We start from the raw sequence: 19,936 nt of genomic DNA on the forward strand, positions 1-19,936 counted from the left end.
TATATATATATATATATATTAGGCCACACACACACACACACAATACCCTCCCTCACAACACACACAAATAAGTTAAATTTTACTGGCTTTCAAAACTGATACATTAGATGAGCTACATAGATTATTCCATCAAGGCCTGAAACATACTATTCTTGTAAGATTTTATTTCCTGTATAATGCCCTGAAAAATATTCCCATGCACTTGAAACTTACAACACCTTAAAATAGCTGCATTTTCTCCTCATGGGCCTCTGCACTTTAATAAAATTTAAAAATTAATGGAAAGCAGACTATCAAAACAAGACATTCTGTGTGCAAAACAGAATAGGACTTGACCAGCACTTTAAAAGACCAAACATCAAATGGGAAGAAAAGTAATATAGTACATAGAACTGCAAGAAAATAATTTCACATGTGTGATTCGGCAGTATGTTTCACATTAAGCTGAAGCTTATTCTAAGACAGACTTGTTCATTCTTCATGTGCAGTACCCCATTGACGTATATGGCATCATACAAAGAAATGTAATTTCTCATCCAATGCACTAAATGTCCTGATAGAAAATATGTAAGAGAAACCAAACAACTGCATACCAGAATGAACGCACACCAAAAAATCTATCAAAGACAAACTTCTCACAAGACAACTACTCTCTCTTGAATTTCTCAGTTCTAATCCTCAAAGGGAATTTACAAAACACCTTTCATAGATGAGTTTACGAACTTCACTCCATTAATCTACTGGATACAAAAAATCATAGACTAAATATAGACATTGGATTTATGGCACATTATAATCTGCCTGCCATCTGATAACCCCAGGTAACCTGTCTGCATTTTACCAGTTACATTCCCTTCCCTCCTCTCCCAACCTACCTGTCTCTCACTTATTGTGTCCCATTGTCTTGGATCCTCACCGCCACGTGTTTGCATTTTCACAGACCTGCATTTTGCATATTGAACCTATTCCATCCAGGAGAGCACACAAAACACCAGTAGACTCTCTCCAATGCCAGAACAAGAGTGTTTGTGCCCAAAGACTTGCACATAAAATTTTTTCCAACTATTTAGTTGGTCTAATAAAAGATACAACATTTATCCAAAGAACCTTGTCTGCCTATGTCCTCAGCCCAACAAGGCTATAACCAACACCCCATCAAACAAAGAAGGGAAGGCAAGGTCTAACAGTCACAAACTACTAGACGATCATTTTAGATTGGACATAAGGAAAAACTTACTTTCCAAGTCTCCAAAGTCTAGTGTAGACTCCCCCAGAAGTAGTGCAAGCACCTACTCTGGATACATTCAAGAAACGCCTGGATGCTTACCTTGCTGGGGTCATCTCACCCCAGCTGACTTCCTGCCCTTGGGCAGGGGGCTGGACTCTATGATCTCACGAGGTCCCTTCCAGCCCTAACGTCTATGAAATCTATGAATCTAGGACAAAGTGAAGTTATAATCACATATCAAGCAAGTATGTGATATGACACAATTTTATTCAAAACAGAAAAAGGAAGTCTGTATATTCAAGGTCACTTGACTAAGAAAAATAAGCTTTTATTCAGCTTATCCCTGTAGAGGCAGTTCAGCTCTGGGAGATTCTTTTCTGGCTCCTATATCATCAACAGAATTTTTGACCCAGTTCCAGCTGCGGAAGCTTTATTGATGTTGAGGATATGCAAGCCAGAAAGAACATAGCTTGACTTTACATCCTAGTCCATGTTTGTAGATATAAACATACATTTTTACTTATAAACATATTTCGATGCATGAGGAAAGACACTACCACCAGCAGAAGAAGAGGTCACAGAGTAGTGACATATTGGTCCCGTCCCAAGGGAGGACAGGTCTTGACTCCAGCCAGATCTCTGTGGTTTTCAGCCAGGATGCCATAGGACCCTGGGGTGCTATCAGAGCCCTTGAAGAATGCCGCAAGATGAGAGGAGGTAAGCAGATAAACACAAGCTCAGGTTTGTCCTGGCCCGGTTGGTTCCCCACTCCCACTCCCCAGCCCTTCTGCAAGGAGATAAGCACTGTAATATAAAAAGTTAGTTTTTAAAAATTTGGTGCCATTGGTGCCATTCAGTTAACAAGGTAAGGAGGGGTGCCTCAAGTCCAAAAAGGTTGAGAACCACTGCTCTACAGGAATTGTTTTGGCAGAGGATTCCCAATATCTCTGGGGTGCTCTGTGTCTGATCCCATCTCACCAATGAAACATATCCCCTTTGTAGATGGCACACAAATCCAAACATGTTGACGGAGTGCAAGTTGCAGGTAGCATGTGTGCTATACTCCATCTGTGGTTATTTTCCACTGCTGCCTGGGTTCTACCAGAAGAATCCAATGAATTAATTGGGCCATCTGTCTGTACACTACAGCCCTACAGTCCTAAAAAGTACCAATTACAATTTTTAAACAAAATAAAGCAATGAAAAAACAGAAAGAGGAATACCATGTACTATTACACAAGCACAATTTTCTAAACTAAAATATTTCTCCTGATTCAGTATCCAGAATCAGATACAGAGATAAAGAGATGTATTACTACTTACACACCAGATCCATGAGGTTTAGTGTACAGCTTTAGAGACTAAGTTTATTAAGCATATAAATTTAGAGCTTATTCCATCAGTAGTCTCCTAGTACCATACAGAATAGGGACAGACATAACCCATAAATCAGTTTAAGTGATCAGAAACTGGTTTAAGCCTGTAATAGAACAAACATTCAGAGCACATAAGCCAGTTTGAAAATGGCTGAAAATGGTTTGAGATAAACCTGGTCGAATGACATCCTGAGGGGCCGTGGCAACGACATGATGGTTGATGCGCTCATCATGGGAATGCTCGGAGCCTGGTACCCCAGCAACAAGAGCGTCCTGTGTGCCTGCCGTGTCTCCCGCCACTACACCAAGCTGGTGCGCTGCCTCATGGTGTCCAACACCATCCGCTGGTCCCGGGACATCTATGTGGAACACATCACGGGACACCGCCAGTACTCCGACCCCACCAGACGAACCACTGCTGTACTGGACCCAGAGGGGACTGCCCGAACCCCTCTCTGCACCAGATGGACTTCACTTAGAGAGGATTTGTCAGGAATGGACGACCCCGCTCCACCTGAAGAGGACCCCTGTGATGAGACTCTATATGGACTGAGACACTTTCTTCGAACTACTTGCTCCACCATTGCAGACCATTGTAACGGGTTTGTGTGCATCTATCTTCTTTCTCTCTCAGCATTGCGAACCCCCTCCCTCCCCTTCCCCCATCCCTGGGCTTCGTTGGCTAACATTGTATTTTCTGTAACCTAGTTGAATTCACCTCCTCACCCCCATCCCTCTAATGTCAATCCTTCACTCAGGCAATTTGTATTTCCCTACCAGATTTGTCATCTTTTTGGATTCACAGTCCTAAACACGTACTAAACCAGTGGCCAATCACTGATGGGGGAGCGGTCCCCCCAGCAACCCCAGTGCTGGCTCCATGTAATTCTGCTCAGCCCCAGATGGGGACTTTTCCTCCTCCTCCCACTGCAGGGTGGGGAGGGGGGCTCTGTTCTATGCTGGAGGGTACTCTTCCCCCTCCTCCTCCCTTGCCCCCACCACTGAGGGGTGGGGAGGGGGGACTCTGTGCAGGCTGCCCAGCCCCAGCCCTGGCCCCGGAGGGGGACACTTCACCCTGTGGGGCAGCAGGGGCTTTCTTCAGTGCTGCAGGGGAGAAATTCTTCCCCTTCCTTTCGCAACCCCCCCTCCACCATGGGGCAGGAGTGGAGGCTCTTGTGGTGCTTCCTGGCCTGGCCCAGCTGGGGCATAGGGAGTGGCTTTAATGGAGTCACAGCTGCTGGGGGTGACCCTGGTCCTGCAGCCCGGCAGAGCCTGGCCTCGCTCAGCCCCAGCTAAGGCAGCCACTTGGTTGGGGGCGGGCCAGACTGCAGGGGTGGGGCCACACCTGGCGGGTGCAGCTCAGTGATAGAACGGCAAGCACAGCCGGGCAGCTGTTTCCCCTGTCAGTGAGCACAGCCCAGTGTGCGCGGCCAGTGGCTGGATGGCAGCAGCTTATCCAGGCCTGTTCAGAGGCACTGCGGATACTCATGAGGCCTCAGTGAGCCTAGTGGTGAGTGGCTGCCAGGCTCTGGGCCTGCAGTGCTTCTGAACGGGCCTGGATAAGCCACTGCCCATCCAGCTGCTGGCCATGGATGCCAGGTTGTGCTCACTGACAGGGGAAGCAGCTGCCTGGCTGCTCTCACCTCCCTATCACTGAGCTGCACCAGCCAAGGGTGGACCCACTCCCGCAGCCCGGCCTGGCCTGGACCCACCAAGCGGCAGCCTTAGCCAGGACTGAGCAAGGCCAGGCCTAACCGGGCCATGGGGCTGGGGCCAGCCCCAGCAGTTGCGGCTCTGTTACAGCCACTCCCTGCACCCTGGCTGGGCCAGGCCAGGGAGCACTGCAAGAGCTGCCCCTCCCTGCCCTGTGGCTGCAGGGGGTGGGGGATGGAGGAAGGGAAAGATTTCCCCTCCCAGCACTGAACAGAGCTCCCCCACCACCCTGCAAGAGGGGAAATGTCCCCCTCCGGGGCTGGGGCCAGGTAGCCTGCAGAGAGCCCCACCTTGGGGGTGGAAGCAGGGGAGGAAAAGGAGGGGGAAGATTACCCCCCCCAGCATGGAACACAGCCCCCCTTGTCACCCTGCGGGGGGGATGGGGAAGAGTCCTCATCGGGGACCAGACAGCATTACATGGAGCCCCCCTCCCCACCCCTTGGTGGTGGGGGAGAAGCAAGGGGAAGAGTCCCCTTCTAAGGCCAAGCAGCCTTGCAGTGCCTCCTTCCCTACTCCACATGGGTGGGGAGGGAGGAGGAGGAGCAGGAAAGAGTCCCCCTCCCCCAGCACCAAACAGAGCCCCCCTCCGTTCCCTGCACCAGTGGGGGAGAGGGAGGAGGGGGAAGAGTTCCCCTCTGGGGCCAGGCAGCCCTGTGTGTGGGGATCGCTCCCAGCTGTCAGGAAGCTGCTGGGGTGGGCAGAGCTCTCCCCTCCTCCTCCCCCCTTACCAAGCAGACACTCCCTCTTCCCCCACCCTCTGAACCCTACAGGCCGAGGTGGGTGTTTAAACCCCTCCCCTAACTCATTCCTATCGGTGCCTGGCCATGCCCCCCTCTGCTCAGCTCGCATGTTGGAAGAGAAGGGCTGCTCTAGCGCCCCTGGGCTTCTGGCCTGAGCCACTGCAGGCATATGCCAAATGTCTATTCACTTGCAAACCGGTTCACTCTCTCCAAGTTAGACTAACCTTGAAAGATTGAATCAATTCAGGCTTGGGCTTTTTGAATGTCTGTCCCTAGCCACATTGTTCTATACCAACAACACCTTGAAACAACACTGAAATATAGCCAATACCAATTTTTTTCCAAACTAGATCAGGTTCAAGAAGGTACTTAAGCATAGATCAGGTCATACTGAAGTAAAAGGTGCGATTCACATGCATAAGCTTAGTTATGCACTTAAATATCTTGTTGAACTGAAGTTAGAAAACATAGTCTTCTTTTAAGTATGGCATCCTCTACATTACTTACCAGTAACAGAACAAAAGTCTCCTAGACTTAAGAGAAAAATGTGGAACTAAACATATGAAAGGTTGAGCAGAAATCATATTTTACAGAAGTTTCTTGCAAGGGGACATCATTTACTGCTACCCATATCTTTTGTTATTATGCTGCTGTTTTAAAAATAAAATCGCCAAGAACTTTAGGATTTACTGATTGCATTACAGGTAAGAAAAACATATTGTTTTTTCTTCAGATGACCAAACAAGTAGTGTAAAGAATGTAGGTTAAAGTAAAACATTTTTGCTAACACACTTGTAAACTTTCAAAAAATAAATCTCCAGGGGAAAAGTAAAAATATTAGGCTTGTTACAGGAAACACAAATAATATTCAATAAGCTGTTGCTTCCAATAGGATCACAGTTTTAGGCTTGAGAAGATTCCTCTGTCCTGTTTTCATTTTGTTGCAAGACATCATGAAATCTTTTTTAAAACAAAACAAGAAACAAAATCCTATTGTTGTTAGTGCACCAATCATGACATTGTATTATTGGCTTAAAAAACAAAAACCATTTGATATTTCAAAACAATCATTACCCACCTCCTCTAATGAAGTTAATTTTGTAGAAAGAGAGTCGACTTGTTTTTTCTACATTGTAAAAGGAAAAAAAATGTTAATTAAAATATGCTGGGGGGAAAGAAACTCCAACTAAATAAAGGCCCAGTACTGTTCGTAACAAAGACTAGGACTAATATTATGGCATCTGTATATTAATCTTCATTCAGTGTTTTTATTAAAAGAAACATGTTCTGAAAACTAAATTTGATATATTCACCTATCAAATCCAGTTTTCAGCACATGAATTTGATACATGAATAGACTGAATTAAACTACCAGGTTTATGAAAAGACTAATAATGGTTATTTTCCCTCATCATTTTATCCCTCCATCTTGGTATCAAATTCTTACTGAAAAATGGCTCTTAGAGATGACCCCATGGAAAAGACACCCATTTCCGTCATGTTCCACAGCCCCTAAATCAGCAGGAGGTGGAAAAATTTCAGATAGCGATCTATTCCCTGTAATGGAACAAACTGAATTCTCCATATTGTGAGCCACTGGGTCATGAAATATTTCTTAACACTCCCTACTTGTAGTCAGCAGACAGAAGGATGATCCTTCATTGTAACATCATTAAAAGGTTATGAAGGAATATTCTATAAATCAAACATTTCCCTAACAATTAGAACAGGGGTCAACTGGTGGTATGCATAACCCTGGGGGTACTTGGAAAGGGGCTAGGGGGTACACATGGGTGGGCAGGGAGAGAGGGCTGCCACCCACCACCCCATGCCACCGACTCCCAGGAGCAGGGCCGGGGGGCGGGGGTGTCGAGGGCAGCATCTCACCTCTGTAGACTGCACAGGCACCACTAGGGCGGCTGGACACCTGGGGGGGTGGGGGGGGTTGGAAGCTTGCATGTGGCAGCTGCCACCGCCATCCACTACCCTGCACTGCCACCATGTGCAAGCCCCCACTCCAGGCTCTGGGTCTAGCCACTGCCACTGCCACCCTGCTCCGTGTCCATGTCCAGCCACCACTACCCCCTGCTCCACTCCAAGTCTGGCCACCACTACCCCCCTGCTCCACCAGAAGTGTACCCAGAAGGGGTACATTCCTTAAAAATAGTTGAAAAACCCTGAATTAGAAGAAAAAGCCCAGCATTCGATTACTACAACTTTAAGGGTTATGACCCAGTTATTAAAGCATCTGATACTTGGAGTTCCCACAAATGCTCCCAAAATGTTTACATTTAGATTATTTGCAAGTCCTTGTCAAGTAGGACCCAAAAATATTTTGAAACTAGCAAATTGCCCATCAAGAATGACAGGTAGGCCAGGATACAGGCCCATGTGCCCCCCCCCCAATTCAGGTCCAGGCCTGCTCTCCCCAACTTCCCCCTGGGTCCAGGTCCATTCCCCCACTCCCTTGCACCTCACCTCTGAAGGAGCTGCTGGGCTCCAATTGTCCCATGACCCAACCCAGGAAGGGCCCCAGTCACCATGAATAGGGCCCCAGCCAGGCCAGGTCATGAGGCAATCAGAGCCCCATGGCTGATCCAGGGGTGTGGCCCGTGGCCCCCGGTCTGTGCAAGGGGCAAGGGTCGGCTGCAGCTGCAGGCTGCACTCAGCCTCTGCTCCATGCCTTGCTGCCACTGCACTGGCAGCAGCACCATGCTGTGCCAGGTGCCTTGCTGTCTGGCTCGCCCAGCAGCAGAACTCACATGGTGTCGTGCTGCACCAGTGTCAAAGTAGCAGCAGTGAGGCACAGAGCAGAGGCTGAGCACAGCCCGCAGCTGCGGCCCACCCTTGCCCCATGCATAGACCAGGGGGCCATGGCCCCCTCTCTCCCTTGGCTCTCCGGCATTGTGCCTCTGGAGGAGCCACCAGACTCAGACTGCCCATGACCCAGCCCGGCCGGGGCCCCATCACCATGAACAGGGCCCTGGCTGGACCGGATCATGGGCCAATCAGAGCTTGTCCAGGAGTGCAGCACAGGGGAGCCAAAGAGGGGTCATGTGTCCCCCTTCCCCGGCTCCTCCCGTGTCTGGTCCCATGTGCCCCCACCGCCACCCAGGAAGGGGGGAGGGGGGAAGCTTGCACGTGGCGGCTGTTGCCTCCACCCCGTGCCCCATGCTCAGTGTCTGGCAGTGTAGAACCACCCCCACCTCGCCTCCCTGCTTCCCCTCCCTGGGTGGAGGCAGTCGGGGTCCAGGGAGCAGGGCAGGTGGTCAGGGACACATTGGGGTGGGGCAGGGTGCACTGCTGCAGGGCTGCACAGTGCACCAGGGAAGGGTGCACAGCTGCAGGGCTGTGTTGCACGCAATGCCCACTCCCCTCTTCTCTCCCTCCCTGCCACCTCCCGCTCCCTGCTGGCTGAGGCAGGGAGCAGAAGGCAGTGGGGAAGGGAGCAGGCATGACATGGTGTGCTGCGCTGTGCGGCAGTGCCCCATGGCAGCACGCCAGGTGGCCACATCCTGCATCAGGCAGCACAACACAGCAGGGAGCATGCCATGCCATGTTCTGCCCCCAGCCACCTGGCCCACTCCCTTCCCCCCAGCCTCCTCCTTTCTGTAATGTTCCGGGCCAGCCAAATCACTGCCTGCCCTGTGGACAATGCATGCACAGTTGGCCCAGAGCATTATAGACAAAGTAGGGCTGTGCAAAATTTTGCCGGCTGTTTCATTTTAACATGGTTTTGACCAATTCTGAGGTTGAAACAGCAAAATCGGAACAAAATAAAGGCCGTCGAAATAGCCTTGAAACAAAATGAAGCTGGTCGAAATGTTTTGAAAGTTGAAACATTTTGACCATAGGCTGGGGATGGGAAGTCAGTTTAGCTAGGCTGACTTCCCATCCCCAGCACAAGATCCAGTAGGGGGCAGCGAGGCAGCACACCTGGGCTGCTTCCCCGTCCCCCACACTAGATTGTGCCAGAGGTGAGAGGCAGCCCACCTGGGCTGCTTCCCGGTCCCCTGCGGAGGATTGCAGTGGGGGTAAGAGGCAGCCCAGCTCCGGCACGATTTCACGCATGGGACAGGAAAGCAGCCCAGCTGGGCTACCTCCTGCACCCAGCAATCTAGCATTGGGGATGGGAAGTCAGTCCAGCTGGGCTGACTCTCCATCCTCAGTGAAACATCTAAACAGCATCAGAACAGTCTTTCTGTTTCGATGGAACAGAACAGAACAGCTGTTTTGACTGGAAGTGAAATTCGATACGAAACACTGTTCCGTTGAACTGTCAAAACTCAAGGCAAAATGGAAAAGTACCGTTTTGCACAGCCCTAAGATTAAGGCTTTATTATATTAGAATAGTGAAGTGAAACACTGCTGACAGTTTGTATGACCATTCCTTTAAAACAGGAGTTTTCAACCTTTAAGGAGTGTACCCCTTCTGGGTACACTTCTGGCAGGGTGGAGAGGAGGTGGCAGCGGCCAGATGCAGAGATGGTGGGGAGGGCTCACATGTGGTGGTGTGGGGTGGTGACCATGGTTGCCATGTGTGAGGGCCTACCCTCCCATATCTGGCTGGCTTGGTGGTACCTGTCTGGCCTGTACAAAGGAGGCACTGCCCTCACTCCTCCCCATCCGCCCCCGGCCCTACTCCTGGTTGGTGGTGGCGCAGGTTGGTGGTGCTACATCCTTGCCCACCCACCTGTGTGTACCTCCTAGCCCCTTTCCAAGTACCCTCAGTTGACAATCCCTGCTTTAAAAATAAGAATGGACATCTTTTCTTGGTGCAATATAAAAAACAAAACAAAAACACATGTACCAGACTTCTGCAATATCCATGAATCATGTGATTCTCCTCACAAAAGCTCACTAAATTGCTCTTGAAATCTTCAAGCTCATTCGATATACATTTTAAATGTACAGGATACTGCTCCAATCTGAAAAATAAATGTGTATCAGCCATGCATGTGAGTGTTGCTCCTGAAGCTTTTAAGAACAGGTTAGACAAACATTTGTCTAGGATGGCTTAGACAGGTATGATTCCACTTTGAGTAGAGGGTTAAACTTGATGATCTCCCGAGGTCCCTTCTAGCACTATGTTTATTTTTAAAAAGGGACATGATTTAAGGATTATAAACCAATTTTTAAAGCACCTGATGCTTGGAGCTCCCACTAGCACCCAAGAACTTCTACATTTAGATTATTTACAGGTCTTTATCAGGTACGGCTCAACATTTTTTGAAATTCTGAAGTGAAGATCACAAGATACCAAACTGGCTTTTAGTTCTTTGGCAGCAAGATGCATTATCCTACCGGCAAAAAAATATTGGTGCTTTGATACAGTCAAAATGTCTTGAAAATTGAGAATGGATGGGAGTTTGAAAAGAAAGAGAGAAGTATAGTAGAAAAGAATAAAACAAAAAAAAGCAAGAAGACTGATGGAAAATTACACACATGCAAAAAAAGGGGATAAATTAATTATTACCTAATGAAACTACATGAGATCATAGAAAACTTTAGTGAGACATTAACAAGAAAGAGAGACATTTCTTACTGTATTTCCACAATTTCTCCCCACCTTCATCTGAAAAAAATCAGATCTCCTGGAGAGTTCCCAAACACTTAGTTAAACCAATCTAGTTCAGCCCCTTGTTTAGGGTAGCATCATCCCTGACCAAACCATCCCAGCCAAGTGTCTGTCTAACTTGCTCTTGAAAACTTACAAGGACAGAGAGTCCGGTCCCCTTTAGTTACAGAGAAAAGCCCATCTCCATCCTCTCTCTAATAACTCTTCAGCGGTATTTGAAGACTGTTATCAATCCTGCCTCAGTCTCTTTCTTCCCAAGACTAAATAATCCTAGTTTTTTCAGCCTTTCCTCGTAAGTCATGCTTCCCAGTTCTGTAATTATTTCTGTTGCTTTCTGCTCTCTTCTAATCTGTCCATATCTTTCTGGAAGTATGGGGCCCGAAACTGGATATAGTATTGCAAGTGGTGTCCCACCAATGCCAAATAAAGCAGAAGAATCATTTTCCTTGATTTGGAAGACACATTCCTATTAATACAGTATACCATGGCCTTTTTTACAACAAGAGCATGCTGTTGTCTCATATTCAGCTTATGATCCACTATAACCTCCACAGTACTGCAGCCTAGCTAGTCATTCCCCTGTCTGTATTTGTGCATGCAATTATTCCACCTCAAGTGAAAAACTTTGCACTTGTCCTTGTTGCATTTCATTTGATGGATCATGGAACATTTCTCCAATCTATCCAAGTCATTCCAGATCCTAGCCCTACCCTCTAGGCAATTTGTTTCATTTGCACAGTTGTTTTAGAATTGAAGGAATATGACATATTAGTGAAGGTGGAGTTTAAATGAAACATTTTTTTTCAGATACAAGGAAGCTGACCAGAAAATAATCTATTCTAGGGATGAGCCATACCTTGTTAGCTTGCCTTTCAGTTCTGCAACTTCATCCATCAATTGCAGGCAGATTTCATCTGATACTTCCATTGCTTTCTGTGTACCCAGTACCTGGCCAGTTAATTTCTGATACTTGTATTTTAAGTCTGCAACACTACTAGTTAGAGCATCAAATTGCCTTCAACAAAATGGAAAGAAAAAAAACCATACCATTAATTCAGATATTTGGTTCAAATAACATTTAAATTTGAATCATATCTTAAGCGGAATACAATTTTCTTGCAACTATCACTATGTTGATCTGGACCAAATCTGACATGGAGACTTAAAAAAGTTAGGCATTATCATCCAACCCTTTGGTGGATGTAATTAATAAATAAGATGTCCCAATATCTAAAAAAATTAAAGTTTACATTTAAGTGTAAAAATGGTTTTAAAGCCAAGAGATGCAGCTGCCTTGGATCCTAGATATCCAGGCGTGCAGGGCAGGCATAAGGCCCCAGTTGGGCCATTTCCTCATGGCTGAATCAGGCCTGGCTGTGCCACGCTGCATGCCAGATCAGGCCACGGTCCATATTCAGCATGCAGACCAACATGGCACCATTCATCCGGGCCATGGGATGAAAAGGTTGGGCATCACCAATACAACATACATATCTGAGTCTTCAGCTGCTCCTTGAAAAGTCTCAGCATCTTCCTCAGTTAAAAATAATATATTTCCTCCTGGAAAACGGACAGAAAATATTACAATGTTAATGCCATTTGTGAATGTACATAATAGTTACAAAGAATGTGTCAAATATATTGCATATAATATTTATGCTTATAATGTAATACAGTAGTGCACAAAACATGCTACATATTTAAAAGAAAAATAGGATCAAAGATACTTACTATTTTTATCCAGGTTTCTTTTATTTGTAGACTTATTTTCAATGGACTTATCTGAAATACTAAATTTTAGAAAAATTAATACAAGTTCACCTATTTAAAGATTAAAATAACCCCAGCACATTTATCCATCCCATTTTTCCTTTACGAGGAAGTTTGCTTTACTGTAATGCTGAACGCTACATAATCACTGAAGGTAACTGTAATGGGTCCCCTACCTCAAATCAGTTGGCTGTAGGAGCAGTGAGCAAATGCCTGCTTGCCTCGGGTGTGGGAAGCACAATCAGGACTAAAATTGCCAGGACTGATGCGGAAAGCATGTATAGATGACGGGGTGGCAGGGGACGGGGTGGTTACAGGCTTCTTAAGGCCAGGACCATGGCTGAGGCCACAGACTGGCTCTGACCTGCCAGGGTAAAGGAGCTCCAGACCACAAGGGACTGAAAGGAAGCCCCACAGCACCAGACACCAATGTGAAATTATTTGTTATAATAACAAATAATGTGGTGTGACACAGACCAAGGCTCGGGAAAGATTTTAGTTTGAAGCAGTTTGCTTATGCCTGTATTTATGTTTAAAACCGGGAGACCAAAAGTGACTGTAAGGGGAGGCTTGGAAATCACAGTGAGCATCCAGAGAGGCACTGCCATGTTGCTGGAGAAATAGATTGTGAACTGAGAGTCAGAGCCTGCAATGAAACAGACTGTGGCCACAGACAGAACCCATCAGGACAAATGATAAGAGGGGACCTAAGGCCTTAAGGACTGTGGGAGCAAGCCCAAAGCCCAAGGGGGGCAAGATGTGGGGTCACAGGGCCCTGAAATGGACCTGGGCTGAGGGGCACAGACAGTCAGAGGGCCGAGGCCAGAAGGCCAAAGCCCAGGCAAAGGTTTAAGATCTGAAGGACTAAGTGCTGCAGTGGAGGCCAGGGGAGCCCCTCCACATCAATATCCAGGAGATGGAGAAATTGTACAGTGGAGTCAGGACTCTGAACCAAAGAGGCAAAGTTGAGACAGGAGTGTTAGGGCTGGAAGTACATCCTGAGCTCACCGACCTCTGAGGGCAGCCTCCCCATTTTAGTTTAACATCAAGGTGTAGCAGGTGAGACAGCAAGGTGGGCCCCTGCGAGGTCAGAGTGGGCAAGTGAGGCAGGCTCCAGGCAACCACTGTGGGGGCTCTATGGCCACCCTCAGGGCCTGACATACTATAGCAACATTAATTATACAGCAAGATTGTCTCTTACTCTGCTGAGATGAACTATGGGTTTTATTGTAATATTTCTGTTTTAAAATGTGTTCATGTTGTTATAAGGGTGCATTCCTCAGCTTATTCATAAAGCTAGCACAGGAGAAGGAGTGGGTTAACAGACAGTGAAGCAAAAATCTGTTTATGTATGAGATGAGACAAGATAGACCTCTAGCATCCACAGAAATTTGAATAGCTTTGTTGTCACAACAAGAGTGAGATGGCTTACACCCAGGAGGTTGGAGGAAAGCTGAATAACAATAGCGAGGTAAGTGTGAACAAGGAGGGTGTTGGCTTCTAGGAGATAGACTGGAGAGAGAGACTGGCAGAGTACCTTTAGGGGCTCAGCAGCTGGGCAGATAAGAAATGGAATAGCTGAAAATCTTTGGGGGTGTGTGCCTACCTGGCCTTGAACATCCGGTCACGTGCGACTCTGGCCCGGATGTTTGGTGGTGTTTGCCTTACCGTCCCCGGTGGTCCATCGAGAAGGTGTTTGCTTCCGGTGTGGTCTTCCCCAATCTTGCCTGCCACAACTTTGAATATTATTTCAGTGGAGGGTCTGACCACTTGGGGTCCCTCGACAGTGGGACGTTTATCTGGCGGTCTTCTGCAAGGCTCCACCTCCTCTGTACCTCGCCCTTACACCAAACCTTGATGGGTCATGGTTGTCCTCCTGGCCAGGTTCCCGACTGTTGAGCCCCTGATTACTTTCGTAAGGGGGTGGTCGCCCCAGCTAAAGCCAAGCAGCCTAAGGTATCCTGCCCGGGTTGCAAGGCCACAACCTTTTCCCTAAGGCTAGCAAACCAACCCCAAGGTTTAAGTAACACCAAGTCTCCAAAAGAGCTCTGACCCTCAGCCCCTCCAAAAGGGGGAAACATAAAACACAAAGAAAAACCACTATCCACTCTGAGGGACCCAGCTGTCCCCCTCTGCCTAGTTGCAGACCACCTGCCCTTCGGCACTATAGGTCTAAGTTAGGCCCTGTATGTGGCCAGGATAGCCTGTGGACTCCACCACGACTCTTCTCCCTCGTCACCCAGCCTGGTGCGTCTCTCCATCTTTCCTGGTGCCCTCGACGGTCCCACCTAGTCTGGCGCAGGGAGTTGTGTCGGGCTTTCCAGCCCCTTTGTTGCAGCTCCTGGCATCGGGGTCTTTCTGCGCCTTTCGGCTTCTATGCCTGGGTTCCTGGCCTTGGGGAGCCGCCTCCGGTTCTTGGCTCCTCTTGCTGCAGCCAGCAGTCTCTGGCTTGCAGCTCATACTGGAGGGTACTTCCCCACTGAGGGAAGCAGCCTCCGGCTCTTCTTGCTCCCTCGGGAGCTTTGGAGTGACACCTCCTGCTGGTGCTCATGCAGGCACCAATCTGCTTTCCTCTTCTTTGCTAGAGGCCCGTTTTATTTCCACCAGCCGGCGATTGCTGATGACGTCACCAGCCAGCCGCAGCTGTATAAAGGAGCAGCTGACGATCAGCACGGGTCTCTCCTCAAGTTCTGGTTTTGCCGTGGGTCCTGCTGCAGGTAAGTGTTTCCCTTTACACTTGCTTTCTCCTTCTTACCCCTCCGTGGGTTCCGGGCCCCGGGGTTCCCCCTTTGTATTCTGGGGTCCACCTTTCTGCTTTTCCCCATGACAAAGTGCTTCGGCTGTGTGGGCTGGATTGGTGAAAAAGGAACTGATTAACCCCTTTGTAGGAGGGCAGAGAACTTTGCCCTTGGGCCTTTTCCCCAATAAATGCCACTACTGAAGGGGAGCTGCCCATTTCCTGCTTGCCATATTGAGGCACTTATACATGTGATGGACCTCTGCTCTGACACATGCCAATTAGATTAATAGAGCCTTCTGCAAGTTTGCTGGACTATGCTAATTAGCATGCTCCAGCAATCTCTATGCACATTTGAAAATGGTGACAGGGGTGCTTTAACTAAACATTATCAAACAAGCTTTAGTTAAAGCACCTCCACTGTCATTTTGAAGAGCAGGATACTGAATACAGGTGATGCTGTGGGCGCTCTAATTAAAGCACCCCCCATCACACTCCAGAGCACATGTATAGATGCTCTTAGATTGTGTTTGTTTTCTCAAAAAAAGGCAAAAGTCCTTCTTCTCAGGAACAGAACTAGCTCTGAACTAGGTCTGAGTCAGGACCATGGACGGCAAGGAACCCAAGTCTCCCCATACCTGCCCCACCCTACAAGCCACTCCTTGGCCAACTTTAGGGGATGCTCTCAGAAACTGAGATGGCAGTAGTGGTCCAGAGCAAGCACTACCCCCAAGGACTCCATGACACCTGAGAAGAGGAATAAGTAAACCTCCTTGTGAAAAAGAAAACATATGCCATTTAGATTCACAGACAAACAGAGCCTCCGAGTTGAGTCCACATGAAGAAGAAAATACATTGTCACTGGCATAGAATAATTATTGTAATTTTAACTTTAAAAGATGGTTTTCAGAGTGTTGTTGGGGAAAAATATCAGGTGGCCACATAATTACCATTATCACTTTTGATGGTTTATGGTTAATACTCTTCGAAAATAAAACACAGGTGGACCAGAGTCAGCCCAGGATCTCTACTGGGAGGATGAGAGGGCCAAAACACTGCTAGGAAGAAGACTGTAGCACTTCAGGTAAGGATCACAAAAGTAGTTTAGATTCACTGTATTCCTTTGGAGGGGCAGGCAAAGTAGTAGTATTATCATTTCATAAATGAAGAAAAGGACCCACAGAAAATGGTCCCCAAACCTCACTGACTTCTGGGACACAATAGTAAAAATGGCATCCTGTGGGCAACATCATCATTTCTCTATGCATCGGTTACATAAATTTATTGTGGCTATGAGCATTAGAGTACAGATCCACTCTTCATTTAATGGATTAATACAGTTTCAAGCAACAGCACTGGCAGTTTCACCACACAGAAAGGGGAGAGTGAAGATGTAAAAAGTGAAGCTATAAAAAGGGTTCTTTGTGTTTGACTGAAAGGATCTGTGTATTTGGTCATGGATGGTAGGATGGATTAACAGGTCTATCACTACAATGCAGTTTTTGGAGAACTATTCTTCCCTTGCAGCTATCTCCAGCATATACCACAAGTATGTAGGCTGAAGATGAGATTACACATTAGAGTTAGCAAGTGGTAATTCTAAGAAATATTAGTCTGCATTACAGTTAACTAGTGCTAGTAATCATCAGTCATATGTTCAGGGTTTACACACCTTCTCCAATGTGCACTGCTCAGATCTGCCACCAGAGGGCTGTTGAGCAGGGGCATTGCTAGAGGCTGCAAGTAGCTCCTTGCCCCTCCACCTCCCCGCCTCCATCCCTCCTCTCCAGCAGAGGGGGAAATTGGGGTGGCAAGGGAGGGATCTGGGGGTAAAGGATGCAGCATCCTCACCCACCTGTTACCTGGCTGGTCCCAACTGTCAGTCCAAGGCTGTAAAATCCTGGATGATAGTCCATCTGGAAGCAGTGCCTCCTGGGATACTGGGGGATTGCAAATTGTTGGTTCTCTCTCAGATGTACACCAAAAACTTAATTTAACTTAAATTAGGTAGCCAAACTCAAAAGATAATCCTGACGCAAAGTGGCACAACTTTAAGACACCTGGGGTGCAGCCAGAAGTTACATTCGTTACACGATCAGCCCCCTGAAAGTGTTCTACAGCCATGTTGTGATACACATGCATGGCTGGAGAGTGCTTTTAAGGTGGCCAATTGCTGAACAAATTAATCTTCATCAAATGAGGGATCAGATAAAGGCACTCCACTTTGGAGTGCCTTAGGGACCTTGGGTTCCCTACAGTTAATCTGTCATGCAATTGGGGTTGGGTTGATGCAACCCAGCTCCACCCCCAGAGCTGTCTGAAGGAGGGGAGGGGGAAGTGAGCTGTGCACTGGGGTTTGCCCCACTTGATCGGGGGAGGGGAGCGGCAAGTGGATTGGAGCTCCCCTGTCTCAGCCCCCCTGCCAACTCTCCCCGCTCCAGCTCAGGCTGGGCAAACCCCAGCCTGTTCCCTCTCCCCTCCCCTCCCCTCCCCCTTTCTGCAAACAGTACTAAAATGGGGGGTAGGGGGAGGAGGCAGCAGCAGGGGGAGAAGGGCAGCTCCTCTGCTGCAGGCAGTCTCAGTCCCCCCTCCCCACTGTGACCCAACATGCAAATGTCTGTTGAGTCGGTGGGGGGTTGGACTCTAACAGAGGAGAAGGTAGGGGGCTTTTACATAAAGTGCCATGAGTTAGAGCTGGGGCCTGCATGTCTATCTGTGCCCCTAAGGTGTACTTAGCACTAGTTAATGAACCTTAATGTGTGATCATTTACATTTTAAGTGCTTTTAACATGATCCAATTGTGAAGTGTAATCTCATCCTAAGTGCTAAGGTAGGGATTTAGACTTAAATTACTTGTATAATGTTGTACTAGAAGTCAAAGAACTCAGCTTAAAGCACAGGTGTCTCTATTGATCTCTTGGTTTTAAACATAAAAAGCATACATCTCCAAATATGTCATCTTACTTTTTGGTATTGCTTTTTTAGAAAGCAATTTGAGGGGGGCATACCTTTAAATTCTTACAGAGACAAAATACCTGGTGATTTAAATAGATACTGGCCTCAGTGAGGACTGTGGTATTAGATGCATGCTGTTTGAAAATAAGAGATGACTTAGCCAAAATAAGTGAATAAAATAAACTGAGTTACCAATCCTGGGAGCACATGGCAATCCAACTTTTCATAGTAGCATGAAATGTTTCTCTATCAATAAAGATATTCTGTCTTTCAGGGTCTAACATATTGTACAGCAATAACAATCTGCAGTTTTCATGGTTCTGTCCTGTGACATCTTCTAAATATTTTATTAAAACAGAAGCAGGAACTAGTCCTGTAAAAAAGAAAGAGATATATTGAATTGTTCAGTCTATTTTTAAAATGTCCTGTTTGGTTTTAGAACACTTGCAATACTAGAGGAATAAGGGTACCTGTCTCCTTAGTTTTGCAAACTTCAAAGGTAAAGCTGATCAAATCATCTTCGGAACAATGAACAAAGTTCAGTATATTATTAGTTATGTATTCATCAGCTGCAGTACTAGCCTTTCCTAAAATGAAATAAGTGAAATAACAACCATACAATTTTCTTTCCCCATGAGGCTCACTTAAAAGGGGAAAGTTCCCCAACCAATTTTTCTCATACCACCAGCACCCTCCTCCCCCCTCCAACCAAGGGCCTAAGAGGAAATCTGATTTGCATTATGCCCTAGAGACCAATAGTTACATGCTCTGTCAGACCAGTAAAAAGAACCAAATTTTAAGTCTTCACTGAGGACTCTGCCACCAGCACCCAGACGTTTTAAATCAGGACTTGCTTGCTTGAGTACCTTTGCTGACCTCAACTATAAGTGACAGCTCACTGGGAAAAAGACCATTACCCAGGCAGCCAGATCCCAAGTCACATAATTTTAATAGAACAAAGCTAATAGGCATAAACTGCACCCAAAAAAGAGCAGGTCAGGAGGGCTGGCAAATAGAGGGCTGCATATAATAAATTTAATAAGAAATCTGTTAAATTTAAAAAGAAATGATGCTGTAAATCAGTGATTCTCAACCAGGATGTCATGGGGGGTGGGGGGGTCACTTGGGGTACACCGACATCCTTTCAATGGTGTCATAGGGCACGTCCACATATGCAAGCACAAGTGCTTGCAGCAGCTCAAATGGAAGCAGCGCAAATTTGAGCCGGGGCTTTTTGCCTCAGCACAAGTGCCTGAACATGCATTTTGCTGTGGAGCAAATTGTGCCACTTGGGGCAAAATAACCCTGCCTGGCTCCTCCCAGATATGCAACCAGGGGGAGCTGGAGCCTGGGGCCAGCACCATAAAAACCTGCCCTGGCCAGCAGCTCAGGGATGCTCGCCCTCAGGAGCTTCTGGGGCTTGGGCAATTGTATCTGGGAGACACTACCCCTTGTGCCAAATGGACTGCTGAAGCAGCATCTCAAATTCACTTTTTAAAATACCCCAAAATCCACGTTCTTCCACAATGAAAACAAAAGAGAGAGAGAGAGAGAGAGTTAGAGAGAGGGATTGATCAGATGGGCAATGTTGTATTGCTGTATTTACAATCTTAAAGCAATTTGGAAGCCTATCAGTGTCTCTAGCATAATAATAAAATGAATCCTAAACATCTATATGTTTTAATGTTTGCTTTTGGTTTCCTTATCACATGGTGGGTGTGTGGTGGGGGGATGTGGGTCAGTGTGTGGGGACTCTGGGTGTGGGGGCTGCTTAGGCGAGGTGGGTCCCCTGCTCACCACAGGTCAGAACCCCCCCCCCTCCCCAACCAACGGACCCCC

At 47.2% G+C, this 19,936-nt stretch overlaps 1 protein-coding gene across 2 annotated transcripts in view; it reads right to left on the reverse strand.

Moving 5' to 3' along the window:
• MRVI1 (murine retrovirus integration site 1 homolog) overlaps nucleotides 1–19,936 on the reverse strand; it is a 238,680-nt gene that overhangs the window by 214,712 nt on the left and 4,032 nt on the right. The window contains exons 3-9 of one of the 2 annotated variants that reach the window (XM_006017678.3): nucleotides 18,568–18,684; nucleotides 18,290–18,470; nucleotides 12,367–12,425; nucleotides 12,126–12,195; nucleotides 11,492–11,650; nucleotides 9,868–9,985; nucleotides 6,136–6,183 (exon numbers count right to left, since the gene is read on the reverse strand). In XM_006017678.3, coding sequence (XP_006017740.2) covers nucleotides 6,136–6,183; nucleotides 9,868–9,985; nucleotides 11,492–11,650; nucleotides 12,126–12,195; nucleotides 12,367–12,425; nucleotides 18,290–18,470; nucleotides 18,568–18,684 — 752 coding nt within the window. Of the gene's footprint in view, nucleotides 1–6,135; nucleotides 6,184–9,867; nucleotides 9,986–11,491; nucleotides 11,651–12,125; nucleotides 12,196–12,366; nucleotides 12,426–18,289; nucleotides 18,471–18,567; nucleotides 18,685–19,936 lie in introns of those variants that run through there. The other variant, XM_025196720.1, reaches the window with a different exon arrangement.

Source organism: Alligator sinensis, unplaced genomic scaffold, assembly GCF_000455745.1.
Source record: "Alligator sinensis unplaced genomic scaffold, ASM45574v1 scaffold755_2, whole genome shotgun sequence".
In the NCBI taxonomy this organism is placed as follows: domain Eukaryota; kingdom Metazoa; phylum Chordata; order Crocodylia; family Alligatoridae; genus Alligator; species Alligator sinensis.